This window comes from Lygodium microphyllum, chromosome 19 (genome assembly GCF_053477565.2).
Source record: "Lygodium microphyllum isolate KBCC chromosome 19, Lygodium_microphyllum_v1.1.10, whole genome shotgun sequence".
In the NCBI taxonomy this organism is placed as follows: Eukaryota; Viridiplantae; Streptophyta; class Polypodiopsida; order Schizaeales; family Lygodiaceae; genus Lygodium; species Lygodium microphyllum.
In genome coordinates this window covers 68,411,764-68,437,614 of record NC_141153.1, presented here as the reverse complement: position 1 = coordinate 68,437,614, position 25,851 = coordinate 68,411,764, and the positions used below count along the sequence as shown (strand labels likewise).

The following is a 25,851-nucleotide window of genomic DNA, read 5'->3' as shown; positions in this document are numbered from 1 at the left end:
CTGAATCTTGTGCCTAGACTCACACATGAGTTGACTGGATTGCTAACATCCTCTCTCAGATCATGGGTGATTTGATACAATATAATGATACAATGGTAATGACTCATCATAGTCCATACAACAAAGATCACCAGAATAGAATCATTGATATGAAGGTAGGGGGTGATCAAGCTACCACCAAGGTGCCTTGGAGAGAACTTGATGTCAATGTTGAGTATATGAGCACTTGAAAATAGAGAAGAACCACAACATCTTTGTTTTTGTCAACAATGCCTTGTAGTAGAATACATGATTATCCTATCAAAAATGCCTTTGAGCATACGTGAACATGGATTCCTTGCCTTTGGCCAAGATCGCCAAAGTGTCCCCTCATGTGAACTCGGACTAGGACCCAATCCCATTCTCTATTAAGAAACAACCCATCGAGAACTTGGAAGTCAATTCCAACTCTAGGATTTGAAAACCTGCCAGACTTACTTTGATGCATTAGGGAAGCCCCTCTTTGGAACAGGTGCACGTGTATACCTGTATAGATGAGGCTTATCGGTCCCACCGCACCACCCTTTCACACTTGCTCTTTGTCATAGGAGAGTCATGAGGGATGACTGCATCACTTGCACTAGAAAGTAGTAGCAAGAGGGGTTACCAAGCCCTTCTCTTGATCTGAGGAAGAGGACCCCTTTCACCCTTTGGTCGTGGCCTTGGCAAGTCGATGCGAGTCGGAGTTGGAGGAGGTGGGTGACTTGGTGGAGTCGTCCATATCTTGACTCTTCTTCTTTTCCTTCTTTTTCCTCAAAGCTGCTAACTCTTTGCAGTCCCTTCCACAAATAAAATCTTGGTGAATGTCTTGACTAAGGTAATCTCTGCTTCGCACAGTGACTAGGATAACAAGTTGATGGCGGCCTTGTGGGCCTACCGCACGGCTTATAAAATGGATATGGATCGGACTCCCTTTAGGTTGACCTATGGAATTGAGGCAATTCTACCCTTAGAGTTCTTTGTCCCTAGCTTGAGGATAGCCCTTCAAGAGAGATGGGATGGGAAGGAGGCATAGACAGAGTGCCTGGTCCAGGTCTTTCAAAGTTCAAACCATCAGCGGAACTGGCAACGTAGAACTCAAACCCCTAAAAGGTGAGGGCATAGGCTTCTTCAACGATAGCCGCGTAAAGAAGTACTTCCCTTCCACACACCCACTGCATGAGCCCCCAATGCTAGCATCCCCTATCAACGTACGGGTAGCCATTATCACTGAGATGGACGATGAATCCAATGTAAGCTTAGCTTCCTCGTGGTTGTCCTTGTAGAAATCAGCTAGAAGAGGAATGGGGCGCTAAGGACGTTCAATAGCTCCAAAACCAATGCACCACAGACGCTTTTGCACAAGCCAGGGCTTTCATAACAGCACTCCATGTTAAGTAATTAGGCCCGTGAAGTTTATCGTCAATAGAATGGTAGGGAGGAGCCATCTAGAGAGTAATGAAGAGAGAGAGAGAGAGAGAGAGAGAGAGAGAGAGAGAGAGAGAGAGAGTAGCCAAAGCATGGTACAATTTGCATCTAAACAAAGCTCACATGTAGTGAAGAAAGAAGCCGATCACAAAAACAATATATAGGGAGAAATCAATTAAAATCAGCAAGAACATCATGAAAACATTGTTGCCCAGCCTGCAGGAGAGGAGAAAACTGAAAATGCAGGTGCACAATGTCAAAATGCAGGCTGCCACTGCATCACATGCAGTAAACACAGGTTTTGCTGATGAAAACATAGAATTGGGCAGTAGACAGGCCGATTAATGTTGCCCAGGCTGAGAAAAGTAGTCAGCAAACAAAGATGATCCATAATCAGCAGTAGACAGCAATAGGAACATAGATTCTGAAATCTGATACCATGTTAGAAGTTGGTGTAGCAATGGAAGCATAGAGGAATGCTGAAACAAATTGCGGAACACAAGATAGAAGATAGGGAGAAGGGAAAACACGAGAAGATTGCAAAGGAGAACTCAGAGATACGGTTAGGAAATGGAATCCATATACCAAACACAAGTCAATCGCGTACAATAGTGAGTCACTGGTTGTGTGGGCACTGGCACCAGCTCCCTCTATCCAACAAGGCATGCACAAGAATCTACAAGTGATGAATGACCATATTGTGGAGGAGGGGGCCAAATAAATATACCAAAAATAATGCAATAAATGTATCAGGTCGGCCAGCAAGAAATGCATAAATCACCATCAAAATGGCATATAAAAAATACCTAAAATATCTAGAATGCATGGCCCATCGAACCTCATGCCCAAACTCACACATGAGGTGACTAGACTGCTAGCAAGGTCATACTCATAGACTTAAAGACACCTTTCACATCAAAGGATATAGGTGGTGTGAGTCAAGACCTTGTAGTTATTTCCTTAACATGTGGCCCAAGGAATGACTATTAAGTATAAGGGTTAACTCGATACTCAAAGATATGAAATCTTTATAATTTAACAAGGAAGAAATTATAGAAATAAAGAGAGAATATTATATCCATGAAAAAATAGTGAGACCTCTATAATTTAACAAGGAAGATAAGGGTTAACTCGATACTCAAAGATATGAAATCTTTATAATTTAACAAGGAAGAAATTATAGAAATAAAGAGAATATTATCCATGAAAAAATAGTGAGACCTCTATAGACTAATGAACACACCACGAGAGTACTAGGTGCTTGAGGCAAGATTATCATTGGGGCCTAAATCATATAAGTTGTGGCGAGTCTTAAAAGAGGCCAATAGAATTCTTGAAGATTGGGCTCAATTTTAAACCATCTTTTTAAAGGAATTCCTTTTCGAAACTGAAGTGCAAAGAACTTGGGAGAATTGAGATAAGGTCATGCAAAAGGATAGACCTTGCTAACATACATCGCAAGATAATCCTCATATTGGAAGGAGTTGATGACTTCCAAATTACTAGGGTTTTTGTTAGGGGACTAGACAAGGTATAGAAAAGGGAAGTCCAATGTAGTGTGTGCCCAAGTCCCTTAAAGAGGTGATCAAGTTTGGATCAATTTATGAAGATAGTGCACTTTTGGGTGCATTTATGAGCCCCATTGATGTGGAGTCCAAGGCGAATTGGAAACCTTGGAACCCATGGGAAATTGACAAGAAAATTGTGTGTTAATCAATATAAACGCCACCAACTTTTGTAGAAGATAAAACATTGGGGTAGAAATAGTACAAGAGGGCAAAGGAAAATAAATTATATTTAATTGTTTGTCATGGAATCCCTTTGCTTGGAACTTCCTTAGGGAAAAGAAGGGGAAGATGAAGGTCATGAAAAGGAGAAGGATAAACAAATCCATGTAGTGCAAAATTGGAAATTTAGGGGCATGAATGTTACATTGGAGGTTTTGCATATGGATAACACACATAGGTGTAGCATGTCAATCTCCACGTATTATTTATTAGTTGCCCATGAGTTGGAGAGGATGCATGGATTTCTAGGAGGGTGTAGTGTTAAGAGCCAATCCAAGATCTGGGTTTTTTCTCAAATCGCTCTTTAAGAGGTTTTCCCTTGGGCTTTTGTACACACCTTACCCTAGTCCATTTTAGGGTGTGACTTATCTCTTGTATCTTCTTCATTTTCTTTATCTTGAACAATAGAGTTGTGAGTTTCCTCTTGCTCCTCCATTGCTTCTTCATGATTGCTTGCTTTCTTGCTTTTCCCTCTTGCCATAGTTTTCAACAGGTGCTACGCACAAGGGTGTTATATCAAGATTGCCCAATTTGACAAGACCTTGATAGAGTTGTTTGGTTGATTAATTTCACACTCCTTTGTTGAGGTACACTCCTATGAGTATCTGAGGGTGCAATTGTAGCAATGCTAGAGTAGAGACCAAGGGTTTTCTTGAATTGTTATTGGAGCAAGAATAAAGCAGCATCCATAAGCATTGATAATATGGTATGTGCTTATTAGGTAAAGCAGCCCAACACTTTGAAGTATCTAGTAAGCATCAATATGCATTGCATTTTTTCACATTAGTCGTGTAAAAGATAGTGATACTATGTAGAAAGGTGATGAGACTGCACCTATGAATGGCATTGTAACTCCTATAGTAACAGGGTACAAGCTTTAAAACAGCTTACTTCTACTGGTCTTTATTGTTCTCCATGTGATTGACTGTGCTGTGTATAACTTCTGGCCCTTCCTCCTACATCTGCTAATATTTTCTGTGCTAAAAGCTTCATATTGGTTAGTAAGAATTTCATTTAGAATATTATACCAGGACAAGTTTCTCTTTTAGGTATTTTAAGTATTCCAACATGCTCATTTCTTGCTCATTATCGAATTGCAGGACACCCTATTGTCAGGAGCAGGTGAACATTGGATCAGGCCCACCCGGCTCAAGCATTAGATGGTTCCGGTCAGCAAGTCCTGATCCAAGATATATTAATACAGTAACCTTCGAAAATAAATCTGAAGATGCTCCTACAATTGTTTTGGTACATGGTTATGGGGCATCTCAGGGTTTTTTCTTCCGCAATTTTGAGGCCCTTGCCAAACACTTCACTGTTGTGGCTATAGATCAGCTTGGGTGAGCAATTGTAATTATTTTGCTATTTCATTTTTGGTGTATCATGTGCTCGCTCTCAGTTTGTGCACAAGGCTGGAGTTTTTGACATGTGTTTGTCTTCAGATGGGGTGCTTCAAGCCGTCCTGATTTCACTTGCAAGAGTACTGAAGGTTGTCTCCTGAGAAACACGTACACTTTGCCCTTTTATCATTTGTTGTTTCCGACTTGATTAGCTTTTTTTAGAAATGAATGGAGCAAATGAAAACTTTAAAAAGGTGGATGAATCAAACAGTTTGTTCTGTCTTGATTGTTGTTTGGGTCTATTGAGTTTATTTCAGCAAATGTAAGACATATCAGTTATCAATCATGCCTTAGATGCCTCTTTGTTTTTGCTGTGTTTAAAAAAAGGGCCAACTCATACTTGAAGTCTACCAGGTATTTCCACATCAGAATGACCAAAAGGGTAAATGTATATACAAATCCCTTGGAGTAAATGATGTGAACGTGAACAAGTAGATAGCAGATCATTCTGGAAATGCCATTAAGCTTGAGGACTTGCAGAAGATTTCCAACAAAGTTGTTCTAAACATGTGTGATTGCACATAGTACATAGACCAAGTCAATCTCTCAGTATATGGAGTGTCTCCACAAACAATTAGGATGCACCTCAATGCATAGTTTTCTTTGTGCCCATATGGTTCATGAACCCAACATTTGCAAATGTCTGAAACAAAGGATGCATGAAGAAAATAGCATACTGGTCCTAGAAAAAATAATATTTTAATGTTGGAATCTAGATGTTTTGGGATTTAATGCTTTACAAATTGTCCTCCTGACAAAAGACCTATGCACTGTTTCTAGAGCTTGTTGACAGAAAACGAGCCAGAATGGCCATGAATAAAGCAAAAACTGACACGAATGGCCACAAACCTACATCACCCAGCTTTTTTTCCTACATATATTTTTTGGAAGTATAAACAGTTTCTAGAACCATGTAGTCTCTGTGGATTAGAGTCTAGAGGCTGAGACTGCATTGGAAGGTGTGCCACTTGCCAAGAGAGAACTCGACATACAAGGCATGTTTGAGACCATTGGGGCTGGTTGAGACTGAGGAAGGCTCATTCTAGCAGGGAGACTGCTATTTTGTGCATTTTTGTGGGCTGGCAGATCAGCTTGGAGACAGGTGATAGAGCAAATCATGTGGGACAAGGGCAGCAAATTTTTTTGCCTCAAAGAGAGGGGGCAATAGAAGAGGAGGGCTGGTCAGTTGTGTGGAGGTTTTACCCCCCCTTTTGAAGCTGTTGGTGCCATAAGAATCGCCATCACAGTTACCATTTGAAAGATTCTCTTTAACTGACTGACTCTCTCTCTCTCTCTCTCTCTCTCTCTCTCTCTCTCTCTCTCTCTCTCTCTCTCTCTCCAGTTCTCCATTTCTACAGTAGATTGGAAATCCCTAAATTTATGCAGAATTTAGGTTTTCTCAGCCACCTTAGGAGGCATGTCCATGATTTGAAACTTGGCAATGAGAGCAGCTGGTGGAATTGACGTAGTTACAGCATATCTGAAGGGATTGCACATCCAACATTGAGATTGGTTTGCATACTAGTGTTCTCGGTCCAATTCAGGTCCAATTTGTATTAGAATCAAGGGAAAATTGGATCTTAATGCTGCTTGTCATTTTTGACAGACCAAAGTATTGGATTTTGTGGAGAGATCAGCCTACATCTTAGTGTACTACACATTCGAAGCAAAACAAGTTAAAGAAATATTGCAAGGGGTGGCAATTTTGGGGCTAATTAGGTGTCGCGTGTCTAAGATTAATGTGGTAATGTATTTGTTTCAGATTTGTGAAATATTTGGTTGCTCTAATATCCATCCAAGAAGCAAGGCTAGTTTCAATATTGTTGGTAAGCCAATCACCTCTAAAATTTGAGAAAAAAAATCATGGATAGCCCCTTGTCTTTTGCAAGTTTGTGCTCATGTTAGGAGAGCACCTTCAACCTAGCCTTGGGTTTCCCCCCACCTCTTAAATATATTGTTCACTTGCCATGGGGATGTGAAATTTTGATTCTTTGCTTAGCATTTGATTAAGTGTTAATTAGATGTGCGAATGCGAGGTGCACATGTGATGTGCACATTAGTTATTTCACAATGATGCACCAAGGACCTCAAGATATCAGTGGGTGTCAAAGGCAAAAGTTGTAATAAATTATATAAGTTAGGTACTAGTGTGGTGATAGATTTTAGCCTAGAATATTTTATTAGCCATTAATATCAACAGCAGTGACGTTAGGAATTAGGCGTTAATCAATTAATTAATGCTCATTCAGGGGCTAATAAATGCTCATGATTGCTTGGATGAGAAATTGGCTTAGCTGATTTAATTTTTGGTTGGCATCGTTAATTTTTTGAGCAAGAATGAATAATAAATGTATTCTTAGAATTATTTTAAAAATTAATTTAATTAGGCCAAAGATTTGCTAAAAATTGCAATTAAAAGGCTGTCACTTGACAAAACTTGCCCAATGGAAGTGAGGAAACAACTATTAGAGGTTGGTGGGTCCTTACTCTAGCATTGTGGAGGTTAGGAGAGGAGGAGGAGAGAGCTATTTCTGCAATTTTCTAGCCATTGATAATAAAGCTAGCCATTGGAGGTCATCAAAGAGCTACCCCCAGTTGATTAGGAGGCCATTGGATGTAGGCGACAACCCACCCCTATAGGGTGTCCACATGTAATTGATAGCAATTTTGGGGTCCACAAGGGCAAGTGATTGGATGTGGGGCTCTTGTTGATGGTGGGCTGTAGTCAATCAACCAATCATAGTAGGGCAACATTAAATTTCAGCCAATTTTGGCGATGAAACTCTAAAATTCTCTCTCTTCAGTTTTCTCTCTATTCTCTCAAGCAATTCTCAGCTTTGCTCAAGAGATCTGAGCTAAATTTAGTTCAATAGGGAGCAATTGAAGAATTTGTGCTGCTAAACCCTAATTTACTAATTTACAGCAGAAATTAGGCTTTACTAGCTACCTTGGAAAGAGTGCTTAGAAATTGGGGTCTAATACTTGAAATTTAGCAACTGAAATTTGGGAGTTTTAAAGAATTTCAACAAGCCAGCTAGTCAACCTTAAGTTTGGGGCAAAATTTGTCTTTAAAGGAGCAAATTGAAGGCTAATCCCAAAGTAAATCAAGGGGCAAATTGGTTTAAAGACTTGCTGTTTGCTTCAAACAACAATATCTATTGAAGATTGAAGGGGCGCCAATTTTAGGGCCAATAGGGTCTCCATTGCCCAAAATGAAGTGGTAATATTTGTATTTCAATTTATTTGAATTTTATTGCTTGTTGGAATTAGTGCTTCAATTAAGTGCTACAACTAGCACATTTTCATATGGTTAGATAGGATCGAGTAGTGATGATGCCTCTCAAGCTGAAAATGTGGGGAAATGCAATGCCTAATCTTGGATAAGGCACTCAGCATAGGTAGTTAATGTTGGTGTAATCCAAAATGAGGGTTCTTCTAGGCCTCTTAAAGTTGATAGCTAGTAAGAGAAAGAGGGATTTAATGACCGGTTTAAAGATCAATTGAGAATAGTAGCTAAAAGGTTTGTGCAATTGGTAAAGGTTTTGTATTTTATGCGCTTTTTGAACCCCTTAAAAAAGAGGTGCAAAGGCAATTAAAGGATATCGTCTTTAAAAGCTTTAGGATAGCAAGATGCATCAAAGGAAGAGCCAATCCAATAGCATGATATCTCAAATATGGAAAATGAACATAAGCAAATGATACTAGTAGGCAATTGATGCATGTGCAAGGCCAACTTGGAAGTGCCAATCCAATGCTTTTTGGGTAGTAAGGTATACATGTTAATGTGGATCACCTGGGGAACTTTGGTGGTGGTTTGATGTTCCAAGCAATGGCTAATAGTGCTTTAGCCATGGGAGGCAAGGACCAAATGTGTTTGGTATGCAACCACTATGCAAGGCCCAATGTATCCGAGCATGCAAGTGGAATGCAAAATCCTATGTATAACAATGTTGGCATTGTGCTTGGGATACGAGGTAGCACGTTTGGTAATCATATATGCAGCTCAATGTGTTTGGGACTTGTGCTACTAATGTTGGTCATCCAAATTGTTCCTATAGGGCTGGTGACGAGAAAAATGCAGCCAATGTATCATTTGAGAGCAATGTGAAAGTTCCAAGGATTTGTGTGATTGAAAGGGAAAAAGGGCTTAGAACTTAGTGGAATTTTTGGGGCATGAAGAGTTAGAAGTAAAGTTTTCATATACTTCTTGGTGAAGGTTTTGTCACGAGGATGTGAAATTTTGAGATGCTTTAATCTTGCGGACGTGAAGGTTGTTTAGCACATGTGATGCACATGGCAATCATTTCATGGTAATAGGCGAAGGACCTCAAGGATGCTATGAGGATCAAAGGCAAAAGTTGTAATAAGTTATTTCTGATAGGTAATAGATGGTACTCGGTGTCAAATTTGGGCTTAGACCAATTTATTGACCACTAATGTGGGTGGTGACATTAAAGACTAGGCATTAATTAATTAATTATGCAAGTCTAAGGATTAATAATTGCTCAGGGATACTTGGAAGATAAATTGGCCTAGCCAATTTAATTATTGGTTGGTTGAATTGATTTTTGGAGTATTGGAATAATTATTAAATTATTTTTAAAATTAATATATTAATAATTAATTTAATAAGCCAAATAATGCTGAAAAATGAGATTAGAAGGCTACTACAGTTCTTTTGATGTAGGTGATAGCATATAGGAGGGGGCAACAGTCTTTTTTGTGGCCCTAAGCTGTAGATGATAGCTTCCATGGTTGTTTGAGTAGAATAGCATGAGTTTTTCAGCATTTCTTACAATGGAACTTTGAAATCTCTCTACAACATTCTCTCTCATTCCCCAGCCATTTCTCAAGTTATCTCAACATTTTCCAGCAATATGAGCTATCAGAAGAAGAGATTTCAATCGATCTCGGCTGTAAATGCTAATTTATAGCAAAAATTAGGGTTTGACAGCTACCTTGAGTGCTCAGAATTGAGGGCCTAGGACTTGAATTCTAGTAGTTAAAATTGAGGAATTTCAAGGAGACTCAAGAGGCTAGCCAATCAATATCAGATTTGGGGCTGAATTTGTTTTTCAAGAAGCGGGGTGAATGCCAATCCCCAAGCAAACCAAGGGGAAATTTGGTTTGGAGGCTTGGTAGTGAGTTTTGACAGCAAGAGACACTTGGATTAGCGGAGATTAGAGGACCGCAGTTGTACTTCTTTCATTTGCAATATAAGATAAAGAAATACTGCAAGGGGCACCAATTTTGGAACCAATAGGGTGTCAAATGTCTAATTATTAACTTGGATTAGCGGAGGAGATCGAACGATCGTAGTTGTACTTCTTCCATTTGCAATATAAGATAAAGACATACCGCAAGGGGCGCCAATTTTGAAACCAATAGGGTGTTAAATGTCTAATTATTAAAGTGATAAAGTATGCATTTTCAATTTTGTGGATTTATGCTTGTTGTGATTAGTGCTTAATCAGGTTATTTAGCATCCTCTCCAAGAAGGAAGGCTGGTTTGTAAGGTTTTATTGTCGGGATATACGATCAATTCCTTAAATTGATGGGCTTGAGGCATCTCATTGAAGGTCAGAAGCTTTGCTCTAGTGCTGAAATTGTATTCAGTTGAGCATTGCAACAAGAATGTCTTCAGATAGTGAGATGGGATCAAGCAAGGATGATGCCTCTCAATTAGAAAATTCACAGAGTGTTCGAGAAAATGCAATGCTTGAACAGACAACATGGATAGCAAGGTGATAATGTGGGTTTAGATCAAAATGTGGGTTCTTCTAGTCCTTCAAAAGCTGATGACCAATAAAAGCAAGAGGAATTCGATGATCATTTTAAAGATCAGTTGATGACAATAGCTAAAATGTTTGTGCAATTGGCAAATTATCCTCAATTTATATGATTTTTGAATGCTCTGAAGAAGGATAGCAGGGGCAAGAAGAAGAAGTCATCTTCTATAGCTTCGAGACAACAAGGTGCACCGAAGGAAATGTCAAAGCCTTCACTTGAAGCTCCCAAAGATGTTAATGAAGCAAAACAATTGGTACTTATGAGGCAATTGATGCATAGTAAGGCCAACTTGAAAGTGCCAATTTAATGCTTTTTGAATAGCAGGGCATGTATGCAATGATGGGCCAGCCATTATGCTTTGGTGGTGGCACTAGTTTCCATGGTATGGTTGGTCAAGGACCGCATATGGGGATGTATGACACAACTCCTCATCACATGTAGCAAACAATGCGTGGTGTGCAAGGCCCAATGTATCCGGGTATGGCTGGTAATATGCATAACCCCATGTATAGCATTGTTGACATGATGCTAGGGCACAAAGTGGCAAGTTTGGCAATGCATATATGCAACCAATTGTGTTTGGGACTCATGGTATTAATGCTGGTCATGCAAATACTCCGTATAGGAAAAATGTTGCTAGTAATGCATGCAATGTATGGAAAAATGTATCTTGGTATGGATGGTAGTTTGCAAATTCCCATGCACAATCACATTGCAATGGTCCAAAGTATGCAAACAAGAATGGTTCCTAATGCATCTGGTGCTCTTAGAATGTCAGATACACATGAGGGGCTAGTCAACTGGATGCAATGTTGCATATTAGTTAAGTTGGAATTGCAGCAATGTGAAAGTATAAAGCATTGCAATGCTTAAGGGGAAGAAAGGCCTACAACCAGATGCAAAATGGATGGAAGAGGATGACTTGGCAAACCATTCTTAGTTGTTGCTGCTTTACCTAGATGCCTTTTAGTCACACCGATCTCAGTTTGGGCTCAATCAGATTTAACAGGGCAGGGGTCTAGAGTATTGCCTGATGCTCAAGAGGGAGATAGCACTTCCACTCCGCTAGTTGTGGACAACTCTTGTATGTAGTGGATCTCAGATATATTCAGCATGCATCCAAGGTATTGTGTTGACAATTTCTAACCCATAAGGTCATTACTCAGTGTACTAGTCACTGTGAGATGTATGCAGATGAGTATGAGTTTCACCCAGGCACTGAAACTATACTTTTGAATTAGTTTATGATTGGTTCGGCATGAGTTTTTACCTTAGTTTTGAGACAAATTTTTTGAATAGTTTCAGCTCAGTTCTTGATCAATTTGAGAACTAATTATGGTCACTTTTAGGATCAGTTTTGCATCAATTATCGATCACTGATAATTAGGATGAAGTTGTATTAATTATTCAAGCTGTAATAATTATTGGTCACTGAGAATTAGGATCATAAACTGATAATTAGGATCAAACTGCATTAATTATTGGTCACTGATCAAATTAATTAATTATTGATTAGTTTTTGCAATCAGTTTTTGCATTAACCAGTCAGTTTTGCAATCAGTTTCTGTATTGATTAGTTTATGATTAGTTGATACTTGGTTTTCAATGGTTTATAGTTAGTTCCATGGACAACATCATGTTAGTAAATGCCATTAACAGTTTCAGCCATGGTTTATGCTGAGAATATGCTTTACTATGGTTTTGAAGTCGGAACAATTAAAATAAATATAAGTTATGGATACATCCAATGGCTTTCTAGCAACGGTTTCAGTTTTATGTTATTGAAATGTTGGCTGGAAAATTTTAGCGAGTTTGGAGCATATGGCGTGGTTGGACAACAATGGCCAATGTTGTGATTGTGATGCCTTATGGAGATTTCAGCGCACTATGCTTTTCCTTTGGCACAATGCAATGTAATCGACGATGAGTGTAGTGATTTCAAGTGGAAGGTCTGCCATAGGGATGTTTGAGATGCTCTAATCTTGCCAATAACATTTGATTAAGGTATTAATCAAATGTGTAAGGTTGTTTAACACATGTGATGCACATGGCAGCTGTTTCATGGTAACAGGCCAAGGACCCTGAGGATGCAGTGGGTGTCAAAGGCAAAAGTTGTAATAAGTTATGCCTGATAGGTATTAGGTGATACTCGGTGTTACCTAGACTAATTTATTGGCCACTAATGTTAGTGATGATACTAGAGACTCATGATTAATTAATTAATTAATGCTAGTCTAAGGGCCAATAAGTGCTCAAAGATACTTGAAAGACAAATTGACCTAGCTAATTTAATTATTGGTTGGTGGAATTAAATTTTTGAGCACTAGAATAATTATTAAATTAATTTTCAAAATTAATATTTTAAAAATCAATTTAATAAGTTAGATAATGCTGAAAAATGAAATTAGAAGGTTGCCACTTGGCAAAACTTGCTAATGCAAGTAGGAAAAATGTTTTTAGGGGTTGGTGGAGTCTATTCCAGCCATTGTGAGAGAGAAGAAGACCGCTAGAAAGCAAGGAGAGACAACTAATGTGGTTTGTAGCCACTAGAGATCAGTCCTACAGCATGTGACAGCAATTTGGAGCTCTTTAGGAGTAAGTGGCAGTAGCCCAAGGTCCTTTTGGTGTAGGTGGCAACATATAGGAGAGGCAAGCAGTCTTTCCGGTATTCCTAAGCTGTAGGTGACAGCTTTCATGGCTGTTAGAGTAGGGTAGCAGCAGCTTTTCACTCTTTCTTGCGATGAAACTTTGAAATTTCTCTCACTACAGCATTCTCTTAAGTTATCTCAGTATTTTCCAACAATTTGAGCCATCAAAGGAAGAGAATTTAGTCACTCTCTACTATAAAGCCTAATTTATCACTAAAATTAGGGTTTGATAGCCGCCTGGCGTGCTCAGAATTGAGGGCCTAGGACTTGAATTCTGGCAGCTAAAATTGAGGAATTTCAAGGAGATTCAAGAGGTCAGCCAACCAATATAATATTTGGGGCTGAATTTGTATTTGAAGGAGTAGAGTGAAGGCTAATTCCCAAGCAAACCAAGGGGCAAATTGGTTTGGAGGCTTGCATTTATTGTCGGTTTTGATATTAAGAGGCACTTGGATTAGGAGAGGAGATTAGAGAATCTCAACTGTACTCCTTTCATTTGCAATGTAAGATGAAGAAATACTGCAAGGGGTGCTAATTTTGGGACCAATAGGGTGTCAAATGTCTAATTATTAAAGCAATAAAGTGTGTATTTTCAAATTTGTGAATTTTATGCTTGTTGTAATTAGTGATTAATCAGGTTATTTACCACCTTATTCGAGGAGGAAGGTTGGTTTTAATTTAGTATTTTTTCACCTATGATAGATGCAAATGAATGGAGGGTGGTGACTTGATAGATCATCCTCAGTGATGCACTTTACCTTGATGTGTTTTAGTTAGAGCCAATTTTGGATTGGGCTCATTTAAGCTCAATAGAGCAGAAGTCCAAAGTATTGCTTGATGCTCTAGGGGGAGGTTGCAGCTCCACTCCCCTAGTGATGGACAAGTCGGCTATGCATTGGATCTCACATATACTTGGTTTGAATCTCGGGTATTGTATGATGATAGTATTTTACCATTGGGATTACTATTTAGTATTTAGTGTACTAGTCATTGTGAGTTGGTATGCAAATATGTGTGGTTTGCACCCATGCTCTAAAACTATACATACGCAAGGCCATTCATATGTATGGAGTACATGGAATGTGCATTGAGATGTGACGTACATTTGCAAGGCTTGTATGAGACATATGGACAGTATGGAATGTACATTTGCAGGTCATGCAAGAGAAGTACATTGGGCAAGCTACATGTGGTTTGTAGCTGATGTATACTTTACACGAGTATTATTTGGTACGAGTGTACATTTATAGGTCATGCAAGAGAAGTAGATTATTGAAGTTACATGTGATTTGCAGCTGATGTATGCTTTACATGAGTATCATTTGGTATATCATTTTGTGAAGATATGCTAGGGTTTGCACTAAGGAAACACAAAATGCACGACTGGATTGAAATGCAAAGACTCAGATAATGATGTACAAAACTCAAACCCTAAACATAAAATGTAAAACACAAAACACAAACATAAATAGAGAAGAAAGAGATTTCTAAAGTAAATGAATCAACGGTGTAAATGAAGGGAAGAATGTACAAGATGCTCAAGGGTAGAGCGGTCCAATAATTGGCGGCTTTGGTGGAAGTAGGCAGAGGAAGGTATCGATATGTGTTATCCACTAGAGACGGATCTTGAATGCAGTAACCACTAGTTGAAACAGAGGTTGATAAAGAAAAGTGCTAAAAGCACAAAAACGACCTAATGTAGATGATTGAAGTTAATCATCGGGAATAGTGGGAGGTTGGTGATAGTGGTAGACCACATAGAAGCAGTTGTTGGGGGTTGGACAACTAGTGAAAGAGGAGGGGTGATAGCTGAATCTTGCAAGATAAGGATTGGGTTGAATAGTGGGCAATGTGCCTAATTATAGATGTGGAAGGATCCTTCCAAATTAGGGTTTTGCATGTGGAACACACAAACTCTCTAGACATTCCCTCCCACGCCAAAATTGGAATGAGAAAGAGACTGTAAGAAAAACTAAAGCTAGGTGTTACCTCAAGGTGTCCCACCCCAAAGTAGCTAGGGCATCGAACAAAGGGTCTATATTGATTGCCCAGTGGCCTACCAAGACTACAGAGATGACGGTTTGTTGATGTCAAAGATAAGCGTCAAATCTTATAGAACACCAAGAAGTTGTAGGAACCCCCTCTTAACCATGGATATCAATGCCGAAGGAGGAAGAAGAGCTTGATATTGTGATGCCGAAGACAAGTGTTGAATCCATTTACCAAGAAGGGTAGGAATCTCTCTCAATCTTGGATGTCAATGCCGAAGAAGGAAGAGGAGCCCGACGTTTGTGTTTGTGTGGTATTGAGAACCATGATGATAGATGAAGATGAGGATAAAGACCTCAATTAGAAGTGCATGGTAGGAGTCACTACCATGATAGCATCAAGAGAGATGTTGCATGATCCGCCTCCAGAGGGGAACCCTCCATTTTGGTAGAAGAGCAAATCTCCTAGGAAGATGAAACCATGAAAAGAATGTTGTGCATTCCATATCTGTAGCCCGGGAGGGACTAGTGTAAATGTGTATGTTTGCCCTACATTGAAATATAAAACCTTGCAAAAGAGATCGGAATCTATAAAATAGAGGCTAGTAGTGAGATGCTCCAAAGTAAAATAAAGGAGAAAGTAAATCTAAATGAAGGACGTGCAATGAATGTGTGTGTGTATAATTAAATGCAATGGAAGAACCTAAGGATGTGGTCACCATTGCATATATCCATCATCAGATTGTTACCAATGAAACGTCTAATTAGGTGGCAAGGTGTACCTAGGGTAGGATGCGTGAAGTGTATACAGTGGATCTAGAAGTGAGATTGGATTGATTGGATATGGGTATGGTGACTGCATGAGTAGCCCATGGAGGAGGAATAGGGATTCGTGGGGTAGAGGGTGGAAACTCTTGCGTGGAAGTAACCCATGTAGTGTGTGATGATGGAAATCCTTGCATCTGGAAGGTCGATGGATGGGGATATGAGTGTCCAGGGGTACTGATGGAAATGCCCATGATAACGGTTTCAAGGTGAAAAGAAGTGCTCACTTGTGGGTATGTGAAAGGCAAAGCGTTAAAGGGTGCCATTCTCCCTAATGATATGTTGTGATACCAAGAAGCGGTGAAGCGAGGGCAGGTGGAATATGGTATGGAGAAAGAGAAAGTGCTAGGAGTGGAGATGGAGGATCCAACTCCTAGTGTGTTGGATATGGAACTGAAGTGCAATCTGAGGTTTTGGAATGAAGTAGAGAGGAGATCGAGCTATGCATTAGAAGAGGGTGGGATGGGAGGGATTTGAGAAGAGTGCTTTACATGCTCAAATGAAATAGACGATGTAGATGTACTTGATGAAGAATGTCTACTTCTAGAGCCCTCTCTATTGAAGTTTAAATATTGATAATCATCTGGATCCTATAAACCAAAATGAGAAATATAAGAGGATTTTGATTAATACGACTCAGCTTCATGATTGGAGAGGCGGCCAGCTTCACCAACTGGTCTAGATGGAGTAGCAAAGTTGGTAGGAGGGGTGTAAGCTCAACTATACGTAATGCGTAAGTACTCTTTAAACTCCTCCTTTGTCAACAGACTGAAATATGGAATACGAGAAGAAAAAGAGGGTGAAAGTGAAGGTGGGATGTTGTCTTCCTTGTGAAGTTCGTAATGTCTCCTTAGGGCCTTCAATGATGGAGAAGCTCGATAAAACATCGTGGGATCTCGAGAAGAAGGTGTCTGAGACATTATGAATTAGTTATGTGTCATTCGTGTACCTCACACAAAACCAAGCCTCCATAATATTCACAGGATACACTTTACAAGAGCATCGACTCTGATATCATGTGAAGAGATGGTAGGGTTTGCATTGAAAAAACATAGAATGTACGACCATGATAGAAACACAAAGACTTAGATAGTAATATACAAAACTCAAACCCTTAATGCAAAACACAAAATGCAAAAACACATACACAAACAAAGAAGAAAGAGAACTCTGAAGTGAATGAATCAATGTTGTAACTAAAGGGAAGAATTTACAAGACACTTGAGAGCAGAGTTGTCCAATAGCCAGTGGCTCTTGTGGGAGCGGGCTAAGGTAGGTATCAATGTATGTTGCCAAAACTGATTAGCAAGTGTTCAAACCAATTTGCCCCTTTGTTTGCTCGGGGAGTGTCCTTTACCTTGCTTCTTGAAAAAAAAATTCAAGCTCAAATTTGATATTGGTTAACTAGCCTCTTGAATCTCCCAAAAAGTTCTCAATTTCAAATGGTAGAATTTAAGTCTTAGGCCCTCAATTTTGAGCATACTTCTCGAGGTGATTGCCAAACCCTAATTCTTGTTGTAAATTAGGGTTTGCAACAAAGATTTTCCAATATCTCCACCTATGATGACTCAAACGACTGGATTTTCTTGAGATAACTTAAGAGATGATTGGGGGATGAGAGAGAATATTGTAGAGAGAAATTTCAGAGACTCACCGCGAGAAATGCTGAAAAACTATTGTTGTCTTGCTCAAACAGCCATGGAAGCTATCACCTACAACTTATGACCACCAGAAAGATTGTTGCCCCCTCTTGTATGTTGTCACCTACACCAGAAGCACCTTGGGCTGTTGTCACTTGCTCTTGGAGGGGTCCAAACTGCTGTCACTTGCTGTAGGAATGGTTCCTGGTGGTTGCAAATCACATCAGTAGCATCTTCTTGCTCTCTAACAGTTTCCTTCTTTGTCACAATGGTTAGAATAGACTTCCACCAACCCCCAAAAACGTTTTTTCCATTTGCATGGCAAGTTTTGCCAAGTGGTAGCCTTCTAATACCATTTTTCAGCATTATCCAGCTTAATAATTATTCTAGTGCTCGAAAAAATAATTTTCACTAGCCAATAATTAAATTGGCTAGGCCAATTTGTCTCCCAAGTGTCCCTAAGTAATGATTGACCCTTAGACTATCATTAATTAACTAACTAATGTTGAGTCTCTAATGTTACCATTGACATTAGTAGCCAATAAATTGGTCTAGGCCCAAATCCGACACTGGGTACCACCTAGTACTTGTCAAGCATAACTTATTACAGCTTTTGCCTTTGGCACCAACTAATATCTCGGGGTCTTGGGTGTACTTGATCTAGAGCTCAATGAAACATGAGCTTGGTTTCTAGCTCTAGGTTCTAGCTCAACTTATGGATGCAAATAAGTATTAGTTTAGCTCATTGTGCTTAGCACGATAATTTTCTGGCAATTTTAAGCTCCAATTCCTATCGTAACATGGAACTTTCTTGCCTCTTTTGATGAGCAGCGAATATCTTTCATGTCATGTCCATACGAGTAATATGTAGGTAATGTTTAAGATCCATTTAGAAGAAGGTTTCTGCATTGCTTTGATGTGATGAGTTACTCGTCAAAGATGCCAAAGGTGCAAGGAAAGCTGTGATGCTGGCAAGGAAGTGACGATGCCATCCACTTTTCTTATCAGACTGAGTGGCAGTGGCAATCAGGATTGATTCAATGAAGGAATGGTTACCAGGTGGCCATTGACATGTTGAACACACTTTGTGGGTAAGGTAGGAGGATTCCTGGTTGTTCATATATGGGGGTTAGAAATTACTCACTGCAAGTTATGAGTGGTCAATCCATTGGCTAAGTAACTTTGAAAGCATATTTTTGTCAAATAAAGGCATCTGCCACATTTAGGATGTGGTTTGCATTGGTAGGGGGTGTCATCATTTTTTGCAAGCATGAAGGATTTTGCATTTTGAAATGCAGGCTGAAATCCATTTGGAGGGAAATCAAGACTCAATCGGCTATTTAAATGATGCCATGTGTTGCCCAATTGAACAGACCTTTTGAATCAGCTGACTTTCTGCAAGTATGTTTCTAAGCTTGTTGCAGCTACAATAAAAGATCTAGCATTCTAAAATGCTTACAAACAATCTCTGAATGTGCATACTTCAAAAAAGCTGTTGGGTACAAGAAGTTGTGTAGCTTACACACACTTCCCTTGATGCTTTCTCATTTGACAAGATGCTACCAATCTATTGGGGCTGAGGAGTGTGTAGATGCTCTAAACTTTTATCAGTAGATGTCAGTGCGACTGGCTGCTAGATGTGCAAGAATTAGCCTCCCATGAATCTTTGGCTTCGCAAAATGTATGGGGAACTGTCTGCCCAGCTGACATGGACTTATTACTGGCTTTCTTGACACTGGATTTGTTGCATTTGCATGGTCTTCTGTACTAGACAGATTGACATGTATTCATTGTCCTCATCTTTCTGCCGATCTTCTCAAGTGCCTTAAACTAAGCAAATAGGTTGTCAACAATAGTTTAGTTTTGGGATTGTTTCGGATTGTATTCTTATAAATGATCTTTCTTATTGAGGGACTCTACCCTGTATTTGCAGCAGAAAAAGTGATCTTTATTACAAAATAGTATGCATATATTTATGCGACATAAGTGTGCGCGCCTATATAGAGGAGGGAGAGATTTTAAAAGGTTCTGTTGTCATCTCAGAGACTGAGGCATGGTTCATTGACTCATTTGAAGAGTGGCGGAAGGCAAAAAAGCTTGAAAATTTTATTCTTTTGGGCCACTCTTTTGGTGGCTATGTTGCAGCAAAGTATGCTTTAAAGGTATGTGGGCTTTTTGGACTTTCAAGTTTCACCACATTTTATTGTCAATAAATCGTGATACCAGTGACTCACCTGATTTATGATACTGTACACTTACATGACGCTTTTAAAATACACCAATGCTTGGTTCAGTGAGTTTGGACTGTGATGCTTTCTTGCAGCATCCAGAACATGTTAAGCATCTGATATTAGTGGGTGCGGCTGGATTTTCAGCACAAACTGATGAAAAATATGAGCGGCTACTTAAATTCCGATCCACTTGGACAGGGGCAATCCTTAATCATCTTTGGGAATCGAATTTTACCCCCCAAACTCTTGTAAGGTGTGTCATTGACTTGCATGCTTTTATCTCTCTCTTTTATTAGTATGTTTTGATTGTATTAACTTGATTTTAGAGCTTCCTATTCCTTTCAGCACACCTTTTTATGCTAGCCTTAGTACGATCAAGTGCAATAACTGTAAGGAAGTCAAAATTACTCTCTCCTATAGAAAAATGAGGAGAGAGTAACATCTTTGTGCAGGATGGAATTGAGAGTTGCTGATATTTTATGTACCTATTTTGCTTCTTGAACGTGTTTACATAGGATACTGTTATTAAACTAATCTGTAATTCTGATCGGAAAATTTCTAGAAAGTTGGACCTACAATAAACAAAGTGCATTAGTAAGTCTGCTGCTGTGTCTCAATTGACGCTTGCAGAAATGTAATCAGGTTATTTATCTCTGTTAATGAATGTGATTGGGTGCAACAATGGTGGTTGCTGGAGTTCTCTTTGCTGTTCTAGCAGGACACAGAAGTTATACCTGTGACCTGCAGCTATAGAAAAGAGTTTCTACAAAAGAACATGCATGTTAAACGCTATCATATTTGATGCTGTTTTGTTTACAAAGATAGAAAGTCTTGAAAGGTTCAAAGTCGAGTTGTCAGAAAATGATATATATATATATAGAGAGAAGCAATAGATGACACGCTCCCACATGTTGTCGCCTACTCAAATACACCTTTTGCTCCAGATTGACCTTCAGCTGCTATGAATTCACCCAAAATTGATCTCCACACCCTCCTCCATCATTGCATGGCCAAGAAACCAACCAGAATGGGAAACAAAGAGCCTGACCTAGAAGATAAACTTGCATGCAACCCAAAAGTGGCCCAAACTTGACATTTGAATAATTTCCATGTTCACTCGGGCCTCCACATGCAAATTTGAGTTGAATATCCCTTTGACCCTGCCCTCATTTAAAAGAGCATTAAATGTTGCCCAACCTCAATTTCAAATTCCTAACCTCTTTGAACCTGATTGTGTTAAAACACTCCACAGACCTTAGTATAGGGTATTAAATCATGTGAATCCCTTCCCCCCATGCCACCGAAAGTCATTTTCAAGGGGATACTTGATGTCCCTAACCTAGGTACCCCAGCAGCAACTGTTAAAGTTCATTTCCACTAGGGCTCCCTTTGTAGTTGGCTCCTACTCTATTGCATTGTAACTCCCTTATGCATTTGGTATCTTGTCATTCTTTTCTACCATGGCAGTGTTTGGTGACACTAGTCTCACTTTTTTTGTTGCTATTGATTTGTATTGTGATGATTGCAGAACTATAGGACGTTGGGGTCCTGATCTAGTCAAGAAGTATACAACAGCTAGATTTGTCACCAGCTCTACAGGCAATATGTTGAATGATGAGGAATCACGACTCTTTTCTGGTCTGTATCTATCCTAACAGTTCAACAACTGCATGCTAATCCCTTCCAACCCATTCTTAACTTTGTGGAATTTGCTGCAGATTACATCTATCATACCCTTGCTGCTAAAGCCAGTGGAGAGCTTTGCTTAAAATATATTTTTGCCTTTGGTGCCTTTGCTCGAAGCCCACTTATATCCAGGTTAGTTTGGCTGTGTTAATTTAGAAATTGATTTGTTTCTCTTGGTTCTTTATCATTTTCTTCAGTACGTTGCAACTACTTTCTCAGATGCTCTCCTGTATGGATTTTAGCATTGTAATGTTTAGGCAATTGCTGTGCATGACAATTATGTGTATGCAGTCACTTCCATGAAAATGCCATACGTGTAGGGTGCTTTTATTTATGGATGGATATTGGTTTGTATTTTGTGTGCAAGTTTTCTTCTTAGATGATCTTTGATGTTGGATCAGTTTGCCCCATGCTTACCTGCCTGTTATTTTTGCAGTGCTCCTGACTGGAAAGTACCCACTTCATTCATTTATGGCATGGAGGATTGGATGGATTACGAAGGTGCTGTACGTGCCTGTGAGAGAATGAATGTACAGAAAGAGATAATCAGAGTCCCCAGGGTATGGTGTTTCTTGTTAAGTATGGGTAGCCATCCATCATTGCATTCCAGTGTGTGTACTAACCAATGGTATACGAGATGGGAAGTCTTTGGCTCACTTATCTATTTGTTTTCATGTCATTTCAGGGTGGTCATTTTGTATTTCTGGATAATGCGGATGGATTTCTTTCTGCTGTCCTGTACAGTTGTCGACAATATCTAAGGAAAAATGTTCCAGGTTATCTTTCTGAGCTGCCAGAAGGACTTGTGAAGCTTCGTTAGAAGGACATCTTCTTATGTCTGTTGCGCAAGGGCATCTATCACTTGGTGAACTACAGTATCATGATTCAGTAGTCTTCAAATTGGCTTCACTGGTTCACTTGATTGAATCTATGTTATGTAGGTCATATTATATCTCAGAAATGTACAATATATTTTTACTGGCCTACATGCAGTTCACAACATCACTCTTGATTGATATCCTATTGCACTTGCTTGAGTCATAAAGCTCTCAATATTTATCTTCTAACTTGGTTTGTAGAAATACAAGGTGTACAATGCACATGAGAGCATTTGCTAAAGAATACCTGTAAAGAACCGGTGACTTTTATTCATGGGCGGGTTTGATATAGATTTTTACTTCTAATGATTGGGAGGGGATCTGACTAGTACAAAGATGGAGGGGCGAATTTGATACTTTTATCTGGTAAAAGTTGGAAACAATTCTAGTGGTCTGTTAGTAAGTATATTTCATATAGCGTTAAACTTTCAGGTTCATCTCCAGTGTAGTTTCTGCAATTACAACAATGCTGGAGCTGTTTTATGTACAATTATTAAACCAAGATTGTAGGAACCTCAGAAAGAACCTTGTCAGTAAGTATTTATCCCATACCCAAAAAAGTGGTTAACTTAGAGCTGCTCCTTATGTACAGATAATAGGCAAGTAGGGTGTGACAATTCTTATGCACAAATTGTTATTGTTTATGTAGAGATAACTTTTAATTACGTCAAGATGTCTGCTTCTATTTGTTTGGTGCATGGAGGTTTTGTATGTTTGTTTTCTACCTATCTATTTACAACATGAGGTAATTTTAAATATTTGGATTTTCATGAATCAACTGTACATTCTATTTTAAAGGTTGCAACATGGAGTGTACAAAGGTTACGACATGGAGTGTAAAAATTTCAAATATTTATGGGTCTCTCTTCTGTGCATTCTCCATCCTAATATCTTTGATCACATGGGATATACTTGGACTCTTGATCTTGGTTCACGTGTAGTGTATGTAGACTCCTACAATTTGGCTACGAGACAACATATTGGAAAGATGATCTAGCCCATCTTCAAATGCTTACGTATAGTAATGGTGGATCAAACATGCTTTATATTATTTAGGCCTACCATCGGGTGGGTTTGAGCTAGTGACAATGGGTCTCACATTCAATGATAAAATATATTGTCAAATACATACTATCAAAGTACAAGAACATGATGATGATTGGCAAGTTCTCAATCTAAGGAAGCATATGAAAAGTATAGTACTATCCAAGATAGATTTTGTTCTCTAAGAGCTACATCATTGGTTATAGTTTAATCACACTTGAAAGTTTAGAAGAACACTCTTAGTTCTAGTGAATACTAATTCTTAATTATAGTGTTGAAATATTTGAGCTCATGTGCTTAAAATTATGTATCTCTAATATAAGCATTGTGATCTTTTTCATATTCCTAATACATAAGATATCTTATTTGTGTAAGGAGAGGATGTTGAAGAGAGACACTTGGAAGCAAGAACAAGTGAATAGAATATCTTTAGTAAGGGAAGTGGATGAAACACACCATCTTAGACTATAAAATTTGTACTTTATAGTATAAGCCAAGCTTTGGTATTTGAGTTATTATATATTGTAGATATTCCAAACTTGACTTCTAAAGCTTCATCTACACTGATGTACATACTACAATGCAAAGTAAAGATTAGTACTATTTGGTTATTCTCCTTTTCAAAGAAACATTTCAACATTTTGTTGCTTCAATCTATATCATTGTGTGAATTTTTATAACAAGTGGATTCTATTCACATTAACAATGCCTAATGAGCATATAAAAAGGTGCAAAAAAAGACAAATGAGCTATCGATTATAATCACTTTTATTTGTATGCTTGCATTGGGTTTTATATAGATCTAATTATCAGTCCATGTTTGATAGAACTAGATCCTTGCTTTTTTAAAGCCTATATCGATCGATATGGTTGTTTGCAAATGTCAGATTTTGCATTGATATGATAGTCACTTTATATCGATTTTTTAACGACACTTATGTTGCTTATTTTGATATCTATAATGACTTATATAGACCAAAGCTTTTACTACTGCCTATTCTAATGGCAAGGTCTAATATTTTAAAACGATTTTGAATGTATATTTATCTTATATTTCATGAGTATTTCATTTATATACCATTCACGCATTGTAGTGAGAGTAATTTACCTTCATGTGTGTGGAGAAGACAAGTGGGTGTGGAATAAAATACACACCCTCCATGATAGTGCTCAACCCTGTCATCTCTTACATGGGAGCTTGTGGGTCTCATCTTGCATCTTGTCTATCACGCAGTCTTGCACTCAACCCTTCTTTCACCTTGTTTATCTCAAAATAAGATTTAAATTTGAAATGAGGTGGTGAAAGCTTTGAATCATGTTTACATGCATTTAAATTTTTGTGTATTTATCTACATGTTTAAGTTGTTGTTAGGGGTTGCATGTTGGTTGTGCTATTAAATGAGTCTTATGTATGCTCTTGTAAATTCACTAGTAATGTGCAACTAGCAATCATGTCCATGGGCCGTAATGTGCAACTGGCAATCATGCCCATGGGTCGAATCTATTATAGTGGAAGATCATTTTTAGTCACTATGAAAACCTTAATAGTTTTTTCAACCTAATAAAAAATTTCCACACTTTCAACTCCTAATTATACTTTACCATAATGACTTTGGCTCAATAAGGTGCATTTGATTTTCTATAGGTTACCACACACTTACATGTTGTCAAATTCAAACCTTGGGAGGTCCAATGACAAGAAGGGAAGCCTAGCATAAGGAGAGCTACAAATGTAGACTCCTAGATCACTTTCAACACGACCTTTATATCACCTGAAATCACATTTTGACATGATATAGGGTAAAATAATAGCATTGGGCACATATAATGGGTACTAATAGTGACGATAAATGAACATGAATTAGACAAAAAATGTAGATCCAACAAGATCCAAAGATTGGTTATGACATTGACATATAAATGGACCAAAAAATAAATAGTGTAGAATATAATGTTAATAAGCACTATGTTACTTTCAAAAAACATGTATAAATTACATGATAAAAACTAATAAAAATCATTAAACAAAAAAGGGGGTGCATGAGAAGAAAAAGCATATCAATACATGCAAGAGCCTTTATTAGTAGAACTTTATGTGGAAGATGAATAATTATAACTTTTTTAAATAATATCTATTAAATAATATCTATGCATATAACCAAAAACTTCAAAAGACAAAAAATGAAGACCCAAAAATCAAAGTAAATCCTTACCTTTATCTAAAAGCCTAAGTGTTTCCATGTAAGTGTTTAGAGACCAACTATTATCCATAATGATTTTGGCTCATTTAGAGGTATGCTATGCTTACCTCCTATATTTTTTGGTAGAACTAGAAGACTAAGATGCTTTATTATGGCGCTTGGCCTATAATAAATCTAGTGTAGCACAATAATGATATTGCCTATGAGATTTTGTTCCAAATCTTTATCTCTATATCTAAAAGTGCTTGATTTAGAATTTTTTCACCAAGTAGGATTGATGTTTTTTA

The 25,851-nt window shown here is 38.4% G+C and overlaps 1 protein-coding gene across 1 annotated transcript in view; it reads left to right on the top strand.

Moving 5' to 3' along the window:
* LOC148019987 (alpha/beta-Hydrolases superfamily protein) overlaps window positions 1–22,625 on the top strand; it is a 35,286-nt gene extending 12,661 nt beyond the window's left edge. The window contains exons 2-9 of the mRNA XM_087700231.1: window positions 4,334–4,573; window positions 4,676–4,722; window positions 19,568–19,686; window positions 19,848–20,008; window positions 21,284–21,393; window positions 21,474–21,573; window positions 21,878–22,001; window positions 22,127–22,625. Coding sequence (XP_087556357.1) covers window positions 4,334–4,573; window positions 4,676–4,722; window positions 19,568–19,686; window positions 19,848–20,008; window positions 21,284–21,393; window positions 21,474–21,573; window positions 21,878–22,001; window positions 22,127–22,261 — 1,036 coding nt within the window. The 3' untranslated portion in view covers window positions 22,262–22,625. The remainder of the gene's footprint in view (window positions 1–4,333; window positions 4,574–4,675; window positions 4,723–19,567; window positions 19,687–19,847; window positions 20,009–21,283; window positions 21,394–21,473; window positions 21,574–21,877; window positions 22,002–22,126) is intronic.
* Window positions 22,626–25,851: the final 3,226 nt, after the last annotated feature.